Consider the following 17,122-nt stretch of genomic DNA (forward strand, 5'->3'; position numbering starts at 1 on the left):
TGCGGGAGATTCAAGTTCTTGTAAACACATGACTGCCTGCTAAGGCCCTGATTCTGCAAGGAGCACTATGTGGACACAGGCAGGGGAGTTTCTTACAGGTTTGGGATATTTATTCTTTAGTGCAGATAATTTAATATCTACTCAGTAGCACACAGAGCCAGAGCCAAATTCTTCTCTACTACGTGGGAGCAACCCCAATGAAATCAGTGGGGATGCACCCATTATCCCAGAATGATAAGTACTTCCATAGCCTGTAATGGGTTGTGCACTGAACACTTAAAGGGTTTTTTTTTTTTTCTAAAACCCACCCCTAAAATAAGAGACACCACTGGATTTATTAAATCTGTGCTTTCCCATTGTAAACATTACTCTTTCCACACAGCTTAAAGAGATAAGAATGGGGGGAGGAGGGTGTTCTTGAAAAACCTGCATGTTGTATTTTAGAAATAGAAACATGCCCTCGGATGTTTAGAACTCGAATTACTGTGTTGTTTTGATTACTGGAATGAACTGAAAGCATGCTATACACCTATTCCACACTCAAAAGATACAGACCGTGTTGGTTTTTCATCTCACCAGTGCGATGGAAGGTTTGACATTCTGTTTCTGAACTTCAAACACACATTACCCGACATCTTTCAGAACATGTCTGTCCCTACGTGGGTACACAAGTGTTCATCATACAGTTTTGGTCCAGCTCCGCTGATGTAAATTGGCATAGCTCCATAACCTGTCACTCCAGTTTATACCAAATGAACAGCCAGCCTTTGGACTCAATCCACATTATCCAAAATCTAGGGTTTGGGGGGAGAGTGAGTGTATGAGTAGCCTAGTGGTTAGGGCATCCACTTGGGAGGTGGTTCAGTCACTTTCCAGTTGTTTATCCCCAGTGGAACAACTTCAACAGAAGAGACTGAGGGAGCCCCACATCAGAAATCCCAGAGGTCAGTTGTTAAAGCACTAAAGAGGTAGGATCTGAACAGGGGTCTCCCTTTCTCCCACTCAGGCAGAGGAGGGACTTGAACAGCTGTGCTCAAACAACCTCCTCTGGCTGTTTTCTGTGGAGCAAGGGAGGTGCCTAACTCATTCCTGCAAGAAATTCCTTAGGCACCGGATTCCTCTCTGTGGATTATTAAGCGGATTGGTGCCTCCCTGCACCCCAGACTTCAATGCCTGCTGCTTATCTCAGAAAGGGGCAGGGCCTAGCGCACACCCCTGTTGTCAGCATCTCCCATTGCCTAATTTAGGCAGCTCCCCACCTAGCATGCTAGCCTTTGTGGATCACATTCTAAGTCACCTCTTCTCTCCCCATTCACTGTATAGGGAGCCTAGGTGCCTAACTGAAGCTTTCTGCATCACAGTGTTGTTCCTGTGATTCCCTCCCACTGTCCCTAAAAGTTAGGCACGGGGATGCTCAGTGTTGCACCACCTAAGTTCCTTTGTGGATCTGGGCCTTAGTGTCTATGGCACAACTTCACAAGCTGCTGCTGCATTATATTCTCAGTCTTTTTGCTGCCTCACAGTCCTCTTATGTCTTGTCTCTTACATTTTTTTTTTTCATTTGGCTAGGTCCAATACAACCTTAAATTTTCTTCCTAAAAAGCTTTGCTTCAGAGGGATAAAAGCATGTCTTTGTCTGAGTAGCTGGGAAAACACTACAGACGGCTCTTGGGCCACAGACTGTATTAAGAGCAATATCAGAAGAAAGTTGGAGAACTCTGTTTCCTTATGCTTATGGCTTTGGTTGTATTTCATAAGGACTCTGTATACTAGTTTCTTGATACCGATGAGATCAGCCTCTAGGTTTTCCAACTAGCTAACTAAATACAGATTTCAGAGTAGCAGCCGTATTAGTCTGTATTCGCAAAAAGAAAAGGAGTACTTGTGGCACCTTAGAGACTAACCAATTTATTTGAGCATAAGCTTTCATCCGATGAAGTGAGCTGTAGCTCATGAAAGCTTATGCTCAAATAAATTGGTTAGTCTCTAAGGTGCCACAAGTACTCCTTTTCTTTTTGTAAATACAGATTCTTCCTTACCTGTAGTCCCCAAATTAGCCACGTATAGGTTGAGAGATTGAGCTAAGACTTCAATTTTGTAGCTAAGTACTTCATGTGCCTGTTGCATCTTCTAGTGTTTTGTGCTCATTCCTGCTCAGCACCTTCCATTTTCTTTTATTTCTAAAGCTCTTGGGTTTGTGGTGTTGAGGCGAGCACTAGCCTGTTCCAGTACATTGTCCATTTGTGTGATCTGATGGGTCATTTTCTGTGCTGATATCAACTCTCAGGATGGTTGACGTATCCAGGACCTTAGCTAGGACTCTGGTGCGGATAGGTTGTCTGATGTGCTGGGTTTTTTTTTTTTTTTTCCCCAGTGCTTGTTTACTGTGACTTACCATTCCCCCACTTTTTTTTTTTTTTTTTTTGTTTAGCATAAGGTCCAGTCTCTGACTGGAAGACTCAATTTGGAGTCATAAGGTAGGAAAGTCCAAGATCTAAGCACAAACACAATGGGAGCCCGAAAGAAGCATGTCTTTTGAACTAGATCTGTGGTTTTAAGAAATAAATCACTACTTCTATTATAGGACCTACACAGAGCTCTAGAGCTACTGCTGCTATTATCACACTACCTTGTGTTGCATCTGTTCTGAAAGAGAATACACTTGTGTCCCCAAGATGACTTTTTTTTAAAGTGTGTGTAAAACAGGGCACTTGCTTAATATCATGGAAATTACAACCTGAAAAGGCCGTTAGCTCATCTAATCCAGCCACCCCCCACACAAGTGTGCAGGATTGCTCTAAGGGAAGAGTACTTTTGAAAAAGTATCTAATGTATGTGACAGTGTCCCTTTAACCATGAAGCCTTAAACAATGTTTTTAATGCATTTTCCTAGATAATATGGCAGATGTGCAGAACATAAGCTATCCAACTGTGACACACAAATGCCAAAACTAATCACTTAATGCCCTTTGCATTAGGATAAAGCATGTGTTTTAAAATACAACATTCTGCAGTTCTTCATTTGGAAAACTGTCAGTAATAAACTTAAAGGAAGTTTAAACTATAAAGATTCCTGGGACTGATCAATATAGCTAGAAACTTGATAACTTTTTTATAGAAAATTGTTAAAGCCCAATGAAAGGTACTGCGGCAAAACTGGACCACTGTATAGAGAGGCAGTTGTGCCCAGTAATAGTCCTAGTTATTAAACAGCACTCATCTAGAAACCAGATTTTGTTTAACCCAACTCTGCAGTTTTCTTTATGGGGGAAAAAAATCCAGTTACTACTTACTCAGCAGCTGAGCTATATGTGCCAAGAAAGTGAATGTTGCCAAGGAATATGGTCTCCAAATTAGAGAATTATTGTATAATCTGCTCCAGTTTATCTTCTAGCAACATAGTGTGGCTATGAATTATGTCTGACATTTGCATGTAGGCTGAAGCGGCATTCTCAAGGGGAGAGTTCTGGGCATGCACACAATGCAGGACACAATGTGCCTCTTACTCTTTGTGGGTGGTGAGGAGGGGAATTGTACGTGGAAACTAACTCTTTCAGCCAGTAGAGATACAGGTACTACATGCTGGGAAGGGTGCAGTGAGAGAAGTATAGTCCTTCCTTTAGCTATAAGACTAAATTGATGTCTCTTCTGACAGCATCCAGAGGTTAAGGGGTGACTATCCTCCAGACTTGTGGTGGAAAGAGTCTTACCTAACACACACTCTAATACCAAGATTTATGTGAGAGTAACTGCTGAGGACCTAGTGTTCAGTGCTGCAAGCTGTTGAATATTCTGGCCCTGAGCCTGGAAAGCAGTTAAGTACATATGTTACATTAAGATGTGAATAGTCCCATTGACTTCAATAGAACTGCTCATGTACTCTTAAGTTGAGCGCCTGACTACGTGCTTTGCTGAATCAGGTGGAGGGTGCTCAGCACCTTGCAGGATCAAGGCTATAGACCTCCGTCCTGCCAATACTAACATGCATGCTTAACTTCACTTAAATTGTTAATTGGCTTTAGAGGGACAGCTCACAAGTTAAGCATGTAAGTGTGTGCAGGATCAGAGCTATAATCGCTGCTCCCTTTGCTTTTTCACAGTCAATGTTCTAAACTAAGTTCTAGCGAAAGTCATCTGCTTCATTCCCTGAGATAGGAAATACCCCCTACTATCACTGACCATGAAGAGGAATATCTGCTCTTACAAAATGACCTCTCTCCTTACATAGTAAGGAAAGTAGATACTATGTTGGAACTCAGAACTTCAGACCCAGCCTGTTCCCTGTACACTAGTGTAGACAACTGTTCAAGAGAAGGAACAATTTCTTTTCAGTATTGACTGGTGTTTTAACTTTAACACCAGGAATAAGGAGTTTCAAGTTTAGTGGACACTAAAACCCTATCCAGCAACTGAAATTGGATTGGGGAGAGAAAGGGGACAACTAAATACAATTCTGTAATAATCACAAAACAACTTGGCTACATTTCATAAAAAAAAACTTTATTAAATACTGTTACTGGGTGAAAAATTCTTAAAAGTACTGAAGGAAAGGGAAAAGAGGGAAGGAAAACTGCCTACTTGACTGTCAGGCTGCTGCAAAAAAATCTTCCGTCCGCATTTTAATTAAATTCCAATACTGGACTGTAAGTGGATTTCATCTTTCAAATGCTTCCTTGGAAGAGATTAGTGGCTGGGGCAGTACTGTGGCTGGAAAGTGAAATCCTTCACTGGCTGGTGTATGAATGGCTTGCATCTCTCTAACTCCTGAACAGTACAGTTGGAGGCTTGCTAGTGGTGCTTTTTTGGCCCATATGGCTGCAGTATGAAACCTTCCACCCACTACTTATTTCTCCAGAGGGGCATAATTCAAGAGCTTCTCAATCAGATCCACATGGGCTAGCAGCATGCGACGGCAACAGTATCTCTTCAATCCTAGGGCATCCAGGGCATCCCTGACAATGAACAAATGACACAGTGAAAAAGCATTTCTTAGAACAGTAACACTAAAAATGGTCCTAAGCAACATACTTGAGACTTTAAACTGGAGTGACAAGAGAAACATGGGGTAGTCGGCAGCTTTTCAGAACTCCTGCTCGGTCCTGGATGGGTATCTTTATTTCTGTTAATGTTCTTTTCCAGTGTTGTTGCTGAGCAGGATATGTAGCTGAAGCCTGCTCTTCCTGTCAGATTAAATCAACAAGGGGGTCCCACCCTTTCTGTGGAACTAAAGTTAAATACAGAATCAAACTGACATTGATATTTCCACCTTGTTCTTACAAGTGGTAAATCTGAAGGATTCTCTCCACTATGAAAGACAATGTCAAACTCAACCCATGACAAGTAAGCTGAATGCAAGTTTTTCCAGCTAGGAAACCTGTTTTTTAGACTTCATGGTTGTGAACATGACTTTTAACTAAGCCCAAGCAGCCTGTTTAGGCCCCATTTACATTATTATAACTGAGAAAGGGGACTTGGTTTCACCATTGTTGCAACTGGTAGCATACAGGGGGACCTACTCTGGTTTAAAAATCTGGATGACCAGAGATGACAGCCTGGTAACAGGATGCTGTTTTGAACCTTGTACTGTAACAGCATCCCCACTACTGTGATAAGTCAAACTGTCCAGGATTTTAAGCCAGTTACTTGGATATAGTTTGGTCACATCTATACTAACTAGGAACCCTGCTACTGTTACAGTGGAAGAAAGGACAAGTGTGTGGTTAAGGCACTTGAAAGATGTAGATTAGTTTTCCAGCTCAAACAATCTGTCAGTTTCCTATCTGTAAAGCTGGGGATAATGCTTGCCTACCTCTGGGATGTTTAAGGGTCAATACATTAAAATATGAGGCACTCCTATTGCAAAGATGAAGGCCAAAAGTTACCTGAAAAGAATCATAGACAAGTCTGAAGCTATCTTTAATGGGTCACAGATGTGAACTACCTCTGTTCAAAAATGGGATGCTTTAGTTGAACCAGATTTTCTAATAATTTAAGCATATGCAACTGCATGTGTGAATTGGGTAATAAGGCAAATGGCTCAAACAATACACACACTTAAAAGTGCCCTGTATTATTTTCCACCTTTTACCTACTCTTAAGTGATGCTAAATGTAATTACAAGTTTGGTCACTACCTGAACCCTATTCTACCCTCACTCACTGTACACCTCTCCCAGTGGATATAGGGTAGCATATGAACTTTGTAGCCCCAACCCATGGATCATAAATAAATGTAGTTCAGTTTTCTTCAAAACTGGTTTATCCTCAAAATATATGGACTGAATCCTAGTAATCTTTAGACTTGCATTATTCAGTGCTGTAATAATCCAGTATTTGATTCCCAAAATGAACTTAAAACAAAATTGTGACACTGTACAGGAGATTGAATGGGAAGAGCTGCTGTTCATGAACTCTTTGTAATCACTGAAAGAAGTCCAGGAAGTTTTTACATTAACTGGATCTTGGTCAACTGTTTGGGTGGATGTGATAAGGACTCAACAATGTTCTCAGAATCACAAGTTCCAGAAATTCTATTAAGTCAGCTAGTCCTTCCACCTGTTGGCTTAGGATTGCTCCTACAGTTTTTGCTAGTACTTTATTCAATTTATTTTAAGGTTTTAAAGAGGGGGGCTTCAACAGCAAGTATGTTTTCCAGTGCGAAACAAGTATGTGCAGAAGTTACTCTTCAAGTAGTACATGAGACAGTTGTTATAGTAAATGCATATTTTTGTGATAAGGGCACAGGAAGTGTGGTTTTCATGACTAACGCATCACACTGCATCTTCATACTTTTACAAAGCAGAACACTTTTCAAATGGGAAGAATTTAAGTCTGAGAAGTAACAGTTACTTTGGAAAATTCTGACCTCTCGAGTCATACTGTTCTGACAGTCAGAGCTGCAGAATACAAGAATGAGCTACAAGTTTAGAAATCGTATACACTGTATAGTTTCAGCTAAATCAGTACTCAGAAGCACCAGTTCCTTAGATGTTTCCCTCTCTTAAACCTTCCACAAACCTGTGCTTATAAGGAAGGAAAACATTTTTTTAGTGAGACACCGCAGTTTCTGCCACTACATCAGGAGTGGGCAAGCTTTTTGGCCCATGGGTATGGAAATTGTATGGTGGGCCATGAATGCTCATGAAATTGGGGTTGGGGTGCAGGAGGGGGTGAGGCCTCTGGCTGGGCGTGTGGGCTCTGGGGTTGGGCCAGAAATGAGGAGTTCAGGATGTGGGAGGGGGCTCCAGGCTGGGGCAGGGGGCTGGAGTGCAGAAGAGGGATCAGGACTGGGGCAGGGAGTTGGGGCATGGGAGGGAGTCAAGGGTGCAGGCTCCGGGTGGCGCTTACCTCAAGCAGCTCTTGGAAGCAACAGCATGTCCACCCTCTGGCTCCTATGCGGAGGTGTGGCCAGGTGGTTCTGCACGCTGCCCCATCTGCAGGCGTCGCCCCTGCAGCTCCCATTAGCTGAAGTTCCTGGCCAATGGGAGCCGCGGGGGTGGCACTTGGGGCAAGGCAGCGCGCGGAGCCCCCTGGCTACCCCTAAACATAGGAGCTGGAGGGAGGACATGCTGCTGCTTCCGGGAGCCTCGGCACATGCGCTCAGAGCGGCCTCCAACCCCGCTGCCCCAGCTGGAGCGTAGGAGTAGGGCAAGCCCCAGACCCCGCTCCCCAGCAGGAGCTCGAGGACCAGATTAAACAGGTTGGAGGATTGGATGTGGCCCCCGGGCCGTAGTTTGCCCACCGCTGCACTACACATTGTTCCATTTTCCTCACTCATTTAAGTTACAATAAGTGATTTCCGTTGCATCTGACATTTATCTGCCCAGACGATTGTCAGAACGCTGCATACCATTACCTAAAATTGTATGCAGTTTCATTGCTCATGGCACAGTAGAGAAGAGCTTGCAGAAACTCTCCTCACCTTAGGGGATATAGGAATCCATACAACGAAATGGTACAAAAAAAAAAAAAATCAATGTGTGCGCCTAGGGCATGCTCTATTTCAGGCTGCATTTATCATTTGAGCTTCTTTGTAACTCTAAAGCTATGTCTATGCTACAGCTTATGTCAGCATAACTTATGTTGCTCAGGGGTGTGAATAAACCACTCCCCTGAGTGACATAAGCGCCGGTGTGGAAAGCGCTATGGCAGCAGGAAAGCTGCTACCACCACTCATGAGGGCTGGAGTAGTTAAGTTGCATCAGTGCAGCTGTGCCACTGTAAGCTCTCTAGCGTAGCTGTAGCCCAAGTTTTAGTGCCAGAAGCCTTGCTTCTGATATTACAATGGTGTAACTCCACAAAGCTGAATTGCTCCCGATTTACACTAGTGAGCTCAGAACCAGGTCCACAATATGTCAAAACAATCCTATCAAGTCTCAAATGTACATTTCTGCCACATACAAATAGTTCATGGCTTTGGCATTCCTCTAAGTAAAGTTACTTAAACTAAAGACTGAAAAAACAAATACACTATCTAGGAACTGAATGGTCGTTAGCAAGCTGCCACTGAAAACAGCCATGATAAATAGCTATTAAAATGAGCATTACAAAAAAAATTCTTAGAACCCTGCTCTGTATTGTTACCATAAGCTATAATTAACTCTATACGATGAAGCTACAGCACAAATTGCCATAATTTCCTTCTTGGACCTGCAGTATCTGAGCTCAACAACATCCATTGGTGTGATCTTTCTGGAAGGGCACTTACAAGTACGCACTCCAGGACAGCAATGGGATTTAGGAAAAGTAGTGACTGGGTCTCACTGCACATTCATCTAACACAACTGACAAATGAGAAAAAATCTCAGTTGTGAGATAAGTCTTTTCTACAACCTTGGCAAGAAGCTCTGAAGAGGCTAAAGGGGTGGATTATGAATCCCCGTGTGTTTAAAGCTAGGCAAGGGAAGATTTTAGTTTTGGTTTTTTTTTAAAACTAATCTCAGCTTCATAGTCTGTCTGGTAAAGCTGGAAGTCTTAAGCCCCAAACCTCATAGAAAGCTGGATTTGTTATAAATTGCCTTAAAGGGAAACCGACTGCAGAATAAACACTGGAAGTAGCAATACATAATGAATTGTCAAATGCACAATACATTATTTTTTCTGATCTGCCAATTGTACATAACAGTTGGTAAAATATTACAAATGATTTATGTGATTTACTTTTAAATGACTTATGAAAGGAAAGCTTATTTCAACGCACAGTGTTATGCTTCCTAATGTTCAAGCAGACGCTTAGGATCTGTCTGGTGCATAAATGAGATTTATAGTGTGACTTGAGAGAAGTCTCCAAGTTACAGGATAATTCTAGTTCTTGGGCAGCTCCAAGTAGACTATGCTAAATGTGGAGTAGTGTTTCGGTTATCAACCAAATATTGAGGGACAATTATGTGATTAATCATTTCATCTGAAGGATAGAACATACTCCCAAAAACCCCTCAGTCAGCTCTCAAAGATGACTAGCAAATTTGAGTGCCCAACCTGAGACACCTTAAAAGGGACTTGACTTTCAAAAATTACGTGCTCTGGCATACAGCTCAAGTGGGTAGGTACCCAAAATTACTAGTTACTTTTGACAATCTTGGCCTCCACTTATAATCCCCTCCTCTTTCATGTATTTTCCAGTTGCAGTCCTGATGTAACAAACTGCTGGCAAAGTTGAATTCAGTTTATTTTTCACCCCTACAGTGTTCATCTAAGGGCATGGCTACACTAGCAAGTACACAGGGGCGCTAGTGGCTGTAAATGTAGCCGCTCTACGCCAACGAGAGAGAGCTCTTCCACTGGCTTAACTACTCCTGCCCCCGTGAGTGGCAGTAGCTGTGTCAGCAGGAGAAACTCTCCCGCTGACATAGCGCTGTCCACACCAATGCTTATGTCGGTATAATTTATGTCGCTCAGGGGGTTGGTTTATTCACACCCTGAATACACTACAGCTTATGTTGGCATAACTTACATCAGACAGCCTGAGATTGTTTGGGTCTTTACTCAAGCCTCCGATCATCCCTTTGGCGAGGTGATATAATGGCTTTTTTCTGCCTCTATGGTTGAAGGAACAGTGGTGTAGGCTTTGTGGTGAAGTCTCCCCCTTCAGCTATTAGAAAAAGCGCTGGACAGAAAGGGTAGTTTTTCTAAGTTGCTGAACACTTACTGGCTTCAATAAGAGATGTGAATGCCCAGTATCCCTGAAAAATCAAGTGGTGGGTGCCCTTGTTCAGTTTACAGACAAGACGTAGAGGGTAGGGCTGGTGAAAACTCCTATACCCCTGTGGGAAACTTAACAGGCAGCGAAAGCAGTCAAGTGGCAAACTAGGGCCTGTGAATATTTACACACACACTTAACTTAAGGCACTACCCCAGCGAAGTCAAAGCATGAACACTGAGGACCTGTCTACACTACAAAATTAGGTCAACCTACAGCCACCGCAGCAATTAAATCGGCTCTTGGTGTCCACGCTACCCTCCTCCTGCCAGTGGTGCACATCCTCACCGGGAACGCTTACTCCGACTGCAGTGGGGCATTGTGGGGCACTGACAGCTGGAGCAAGGGGCACTGTGTGCCCAGGGTGGGGATCAATTTCACAGCAGGGAGCTTACCAGAAGCGAACTGACATTCTTATCAGTTTCACAGCTGCTATTTCACATTTCTTCTCCAGCTCCCATGAGACCAATGCCCTGCTGACAGTGCTGGGGGCGCGGGAAGAGCTGTGAACCTGGTGGCTGACTGTCAGTGATGGGGCCGGATCTCCAGTGCCTATATAGACACTGGGCTACCCTAACTTCATTGACCTAAGCACTACATCTCTCATGAAGGTGGCGTTATTAAGTCGATGTACTGGGCAATTTACATCAGCGGGAGCACCATTGTAGTGTAGACAAAGACAGAGTTAGGTCAACGTAAGATGTCTTACATCAATCTACCTCTGTAGCACAGACCAAGTCTGGCTAAGTCTTTGCAAGATCAGGGCCAAGGAGCATAAAGAAATACTTACCCTTCTGTGTACTCTGCTTGCAGAAGGCCAAGATATGCCTCCCACTTATTTCCAACTATTTTGCCGCAGGTGAAGCATCTGACCGGGATAATCATTTTCTTGCAGTAACTGTCAAAACATTAACCAAATAACGTGCTTACTGCTTGCGTTTACATGTCGGAATGCATTTGATGCATCTATAAAATATCACAATGGAAGTTCTTCACATAGGGCAAAAGGGAGGTGGGAACTCCAGGACTGCACCAGAGCTGGAAGGGTCAGCTCCACCACCCAAGTATAAACATTCTCCTTTTGTTTATTTTAATGATACTACTGGATTGATTAACCTATTATTAGTATAGAGCAGCTGTACATTAGCCTTTCAGTTCAGACACTTATGTTTTGTTGCTTAGAAGTTTCAGTCCACAAGCAGTTTTAACACAACCCCCCTGAGGCTATGTCTGCACTTACCACTGCGTGCAGAGTACAGGCATTACACATCTAGCTCTGCACCGCCGTGAAAAGCAGGCTGTATCCCCATTCCTCACTGTGGTATGTATGTATGTACGTACGTACACAGCGCAGTGAAAGGCTCTGGCAGCTTCCCCGCTGCTGGAACGTTTTCCTATTGCGGGAGAGAAAAGGCTCTGGCAGCAGAATGGTAAACTTGCTAAAAAGAGCCATGTAGGAGACACTATGGGGCGCCTAAAGAGCCTGTGTGGGGCCCTTTAGAGTACATCTACAATGCCCACGTTACAGTGTGGCCACAGCAATGCTGTGACATGGGCAGCGTAGGGTATGTCTATGCTACCCACGTTACAGCGCGGCCACCGAAGCGCTGTGACGTGGGCAGTGTAGACACGCTTTATCCCCAGGGGAGAGCTCTCCCGGCGATAAAAACCCCCCACCCCTAACGAGCAGTAGTAGTTTTATCGCCGGGATAAAGTGCTGTCTTTACTGGCACTTTTCAGCGCTAAAACCTTTGTTGCTCAGGGGTGTGTTTTTTCACACCCCTGAACGTCTAAAGTTTTAGCGCTGAAAGTGGCATTGTAGACACAGCCGTACTCGTTTAAGCAGTTTACACCGGTGGTAGCTAGGGTGCCTTGCTCGACACACCTTGGATTAGAAATTAAAAAAAAAAAGGGGGGGGGGGCGCACGCGCAGCAGCTGAGTGGATCAAGTGCCACTGAACAGCAGCTCGGCGCTGCAGCCGTGTTAGACCCAAGGGCGGGAGGCTGCTGCTGGGGGGCTGGTTTGTTCAGAAACAAGGTGGTTCACTGTGGGGGCCTGGGCTGCAGCGACGGGGGGAGGTGCTATTTCACTGGGCGGGGGGTGAAGCCCAGGCATGGGTTACCTAGGGAGGTGGGGGAATCTCCATCCTGAGAGGTTTTTAGGGCCCGGCTTAGCTGGGATGATTTAGCTGGGGCTGCTCCTGCTTTGAGCAGGGGGTTGCACTCGGGGTCGCTCCCAACCCTGATCTTCTCGGATTGCGCGGGACCCCCGGGCCCTTTAGCTCCGCGCCGCTTCCGGACAGCGCCTGGGCCCCCTCCCCGGCCGCGCACGGCGGCCGGGCCGCGCCTTACACTCACCACGCGGGTGCGCTGGCCCAGGACCGTCTCCCCGCCCCGCCTGCCGGGACGGCGCGCGCCGGGCGCGCTCGCTGCAGGCGGGGGGAGGGGGGCACTCGGGGCTCCCTAGCCAAGCACTGGGCGAACTGCGCGCGGGAAGCCGGGGCGGGGCGGCTACGGGTCGCGCGAAGCCGGGGCGGGGAGAGACCCCGGTGGGTGTCTCCAACGAAGAGGCGGGGGCTCCGGGCAGGGGAACCGCTGCTGGGAAGGGGGTGGTGACTGAAAGAGGGACCCGGGTCGGGGCAGGGGCCCGCTGGGGCTCTCACTCGCTCACAGTCCCTCTCCCCCCCGAGTCACTGGTTCCCGTTACCTCAGCAGGGGCTGCACCGCGCCCGGTAGCTTCACCCCGCACGCGCAGCTACCGCTGCTCCAACGGCAGTTGTCCCTCTCCGTCGGCGATACCACTATACCTGATTTGGCGGGGGGAGGGGAGCAGACACAAGGCGCAATGCAACCGGTGATAATAGCGATTTACGGCATAGCGCGCGCGCGGGGGGAAATAAACAATTCAGCCCCACCCCCGGCTTCAGGATGGTACATCCCAAACCGACGGCGTCTCGGTTGGCTCAAGAAAGCCTCGTTCAGGGTGGGTTCGCGATTCGCGTGCGCTGAGTGACAGCTGGTGCTCTCGGAGCGTAGAGCGCCCAGCAGCAGCAGCAGCTGGAGCAGCGGAGCTCAGAGGCTGGAGGCAGCTGCAGTGGCGGTGCAGTGTCAGGTACCTCTCTTCACTCCTAATGATTCCCAGGCGCTCTCTGCAGACACTTGTTGCTTGGGCTTTAATAACGGGATTTAAAAGAAGTCCGATTTCACTCCCCCCCCCATATCTCCCACCCCAGCTAGTGCTTGGGTTTGTGCATGAGTGGAAAGTGCAACTGGTGGCTGCAGCTCAGCACCAACAAGTTGTGCTTGCTGCGGGGGGAGCAGGGGGGAGAGGCAGAGCTGAAGAGGGGCTTCTCTCGGTTGCTTGGGGGCATTCACCACCTACTGTTGTTTGGGGGGGGGGTGAGATAGGGCAGGGCACGGGGCGTTTCTGTTCTGGGCACCGCTAGTTGTGGATTCCTTCTTTGCAATGCAAGAAATGCCCCTAGAGCTCCGTAGTGGTTTGCAAGGACATGCCCCCAAGGCTGCTTGGGAGCCGTAATGACCAGCTGAGATTTAGAAACAAGCAAACAAACAAACAAAAAAACACCCCAGAGTGCAAAATCCCGTATCCGAACGTGGAGAGACTTAAAAAATACCCACACAAAAACTGCCCTTGGAAATTAATCCGATCTGATTTCACAATGCTGTCTAGTACTTGATTAATATAGTGCTTTTGATTCGAAAGGGAGGGAGTCTCTGTCCAAGTGAGTGAGACTTGATAGAGCTGATACTTGATGTCGTACAAAAAACTTATTCTGTACAAATACAAATCTCTCACGCTGAAGTAACCATCTCAAAGGTCAATGGAGGTGCGCCCCAAGGCACCCTACGTTTGCAGGAAGGGAATTCGGATGTACTGCTATGTATTTTAATAATTTTTCTATTAAATGTGAAGTTTCTGAATTTGGTTGCCTGCAAACAATTGTGGAGGTATTTGCACAAAAAAGGTCACATACTCTGCCAATTTAAAAACAGACATCAATTATTGTTTGCAAGCAAATGTATTTATCTGTTACTAATAGCACATAAAAGTTTTAAAAGAGAAATCATTTAAAAAATCCAAGTTACTTGTCATTCTTTGTTTAGTTTTTATACTTCTCTCCACTTCTGTGAAGAAAATCACTGTGGTTTGTTTTATTCTTGTTTATTGTCAGTTTCACTTCCCTGTTCTTAGTGGTGAATTTCTCATACAGCAGGGGCATGTTTACTGGTTTAAAACAACTGATTTCAATGAAATTAAAACAAAATGGGGAGAGTTCTAATTATTTTAGATTGGTAAGAGAGTTTATTTTTACATAATCTAAACTAGAGCCAAATTAAACTTGAAAATGGCCCTGTAAGGGACAGATGTTAATGTGACTCATGTTGTTAATGTAAATTTAAAAGACAATGTGTGGCCAAAGCAAGAATGTTCCAATTTAACATTGGCACTACTCACCAGTGTTGGCTCATTTCCTTTGTGCCAAGGCAGCACAGCTCCATCATGCACTGTTAGAAAGGCGTTGCAATATCTAGGGAGAAGGGCAGGGAAAGAAAGGGTCATGCCCCACTGAGAAGGAGTTGAGGGGTTGCTGTAAACAAGGTGACAAATGATCTCATTGCATACCCCAAAAACTAAGAGACTTTTGGTAATGTGTAAAAATGCATCTTAAATTGTTTTGTTGTTGTTGTTGTTAGAGGTATTTCATTAGACTAAGTTAAAGATGTGAGGAAGTGTATGTGCTGAAAAAATGTAAACAGGTGTGGCTGCTACCAGCTTTGGGGGCACATCTAGTTGTTTTGGGGGGTGAGGATCGTAGGATAGAGAATCAGTCTGACTCTGGACAATTCTTATTGTTCACTTGTTACAACATTAACATTATGCTAATTTTCTTTATTTAAAGTGGTAATTTTCTGAAGTATCTGAGATTTGATACAATTGTAAGCGGGGGAATAGTCCCGCTATTGTGGGGAACTTTCCTGGCTTCTGCACTACCCCGGTGAAGTGGGCTAGCGAAAGGATCTGAGTCCTCACTCCCCTTCCTTTACCCAGTGGCCTCCCTGCCCTTGAGGACTTCCCTTCCACTCTCCTGTCTGGCAGAGTCCTCGTAACCCCAACAAGGCTGGGCCCAGGATTCCTGGGGGGCTCGACCCCCGACCCTGCTGTGTTCACCTAGGACAGGGGCTAGGGTGTCCCCACTCCGGGGTACTCTTTCTGCACTGAGCACTTCTCTGACCCACTGACCATTACATACAATTTAAAGCAAATGCAAGTTATTTAATCAACAATTAATTTTAAAAAGAATAAGGAAAAATGGGAAAGGTTAAAGGAAACACATCAATCCCCTCTGTGGCAGGGACCACCACAAACAGTGTCTCTGGAATGTCAGGGCCGTTTACAGTCTGTTCCTTGTAAGTCCCAGGCCTTCTCCGGCCCTGGCTGTGCTGCAGGGATGCTGTGGGTTGGACACTTGCACTGGTAGCGGCCACACGCTCTCAGGCTCTAAGTGGTAGGACCCTTCTTCCCAGTGTCGCCCCTGCCCTGTCCGGGTTACGATCCAAGTCTGGCCTGCAGAGCCTCTTGGCTGAGGTGTCTCCCTGTGCTGGGCTCGCTGCCCAGGATCCCCCTCGCTCTCCCCAGCTCACCGCACCCAGCTCCTGACTGCTCCAGCCCCAGCTCCACCACTCTGTCTCAGCGCTGCTGCTGCTCTGCCTCCAGCTCCCTGGGCTGCCTCTTTGGCCCCTCTGCCTGTGGTTGCTACAGCTCTGCTCCCAGGACAGGTCTGCTCTGCAGGCTGCTGCCCACTCTATCTGACCCAGGCAATTCCAGCTCACACGGAGGACATCCCTGGCCTCCTGACTCCCTGATGAGCCTGCCCGCCCTGTCATTCAGGCTGACCTGGAGCATTGGCCTCTCCCCATTGTTCCTGGGGACTATCAGTCTCAGGGTCCTGATTTCCCATCAACCCTTCCCCTTTGAGTACTGGGAGCTAGCAACTAAAACACTCCCACTGAATGTTAGTAAGGGGGCAACAGTCCCCTTACACAATGCAAAGCGTGGAGCCATTACTGCCCGGCATATAAATAATTGTCTTAATGCACAGCTTATGTTAATACATCTTACATGACTCTTATTTTGAAAACACAGATTATTGACCCAATGTGCAGAAACTCCAGACCCAGTTTGAACTGTAGAAGAGCAAATACTTCCATTATAACAAATGAGGTTTGGGATTATAAAACCACTTGTAAACAATTCTAAGCACCAACGAAACGACTATGATTTTTGCAGTCCCAGGAACAATAATTATCTTTAGCTGTGAACAGAATGAATTGACTTGGCATCAATGGCAGATGAACTGCTGTGAGTCGTAGATTCTGAGGCCAATGAGAACTGTGTGCGTGTTCATTATTTATTTTTCTCCTTTGATTTTTTTTTTTTTTTTTGGTGAACTTCGAGATTGTGATTTGCTACCTGTTCAGGACTGGGGCTCTACAGAAATTCTCTCGCTGAACTGCGAAGTGAAGTGTTTGTATTTGCAGGCAGAATGTAGGAAGTGAGAGTGAGAAAGGGAGGTGCTGTTGCTGGGGGTTCGTGACAGAGAGGTAACCCTACAGGTAGATCAGGGCTTTGCTGTTAAGTTATGGAAATGTGTTTATTAATTTTAAGGAAGACAAAACTGAATTTTAACCTGACAGCAACTTTCAGACCTAAATTCTCAGACATTTCTTCATTTGTATCTTCATCAAGAATACATTACTATGCTCTAGACATGGTATTAATTTTAACATCTGATCTGTCCTGTGTACACAGCCTACCCTGGCTGGGTGAGTGGCTTAATGATCTAATAGATTTTATGTCCTTTTTTGATCCTGTGAAATTTAAGGATTGTTATGTTCTGGGAAC

The 17,122-nt window shown here is 45.6% G+C and overlaps 2 protein-coding genes across 5 annotated transcripts in view; one reads left to right on the forward strand and one right to left on the reverse strand.

Moving 5' to 3' along the window:
• Positions 1-2,352: 2,352 nt before the first annotated feature.
• Positions 2,353-13,075, reverse strand: POLR2L (RNA polymerase II, I and III subunit L). Of its 3 annotated transcripts, XM_037899593.2 has the most exons (4): positions 12,905-13,075; positions 11,438-11,591; positions 10,988-11,095; positions 2,353-4,952 (listed from the first exon to the last, which is right to left on the reverse strand). In XM_037899593.2, the coding sequence occupies exons 2-4, from the start codon at positions 11,458-11,460 to the stop codon at positions 4,844-4,846; spliced, it is 240 nt and encodes a 79-aa protein (XP_037755521.1). In that variant the 5' UTR covers positions 11,461-11,591; positions 12,905-13,075; the 3' UTR covers positions 2,353-4,843. The 3 variants fall into 3 exon arrangements, with proteins under 3 accessions (XP_037755521.1, XP_037755522.1, XP_037755523.1); XM_037899594.2 differs by lacking the exon at positions 11,438-11,591 and having other exon boundaries at positions 12,905-13,067; XM_037899595.2 differs by lacking the exons at positions 11,438-11,591; positions 12,905-13,075 and adding an exon at positions 12,556-12,694.
• Positions 13,076-13,287: 212 nt separating this feature from the next.
• Positions 13,288-17,122, forward strand: part of TSPAN4 (tetraspanin 4) — a 647,139-nt gene continuing 643,304 nt past the window's right edge. For both annotated transcript variants that reach the window (XM_043547930.1, XM_037899602.2), the window contains exon 1: positions 13,288-13,309. The gene's annotated coding sequence lies outside the window, so the exon portion shown is untranslated. The remainder of the gene's footprint in view (positions 13,310-17,122) is intronic.

The sequence above is a fragment of the Chelonia mydas genome, chromosome 6, assembly GCF_015237465.2.
Source record: "Chelonia mydas isolate rCheMyd1 chromosome 6, rCheMyd1.pri.v2, whole genome shotgun sequence".
Classification (NCBI taxonomy): Eukaryota; Metazoa; Chordata; order Testudines; family Cheloniidae; genus Chelonia; species Chelonia mydas.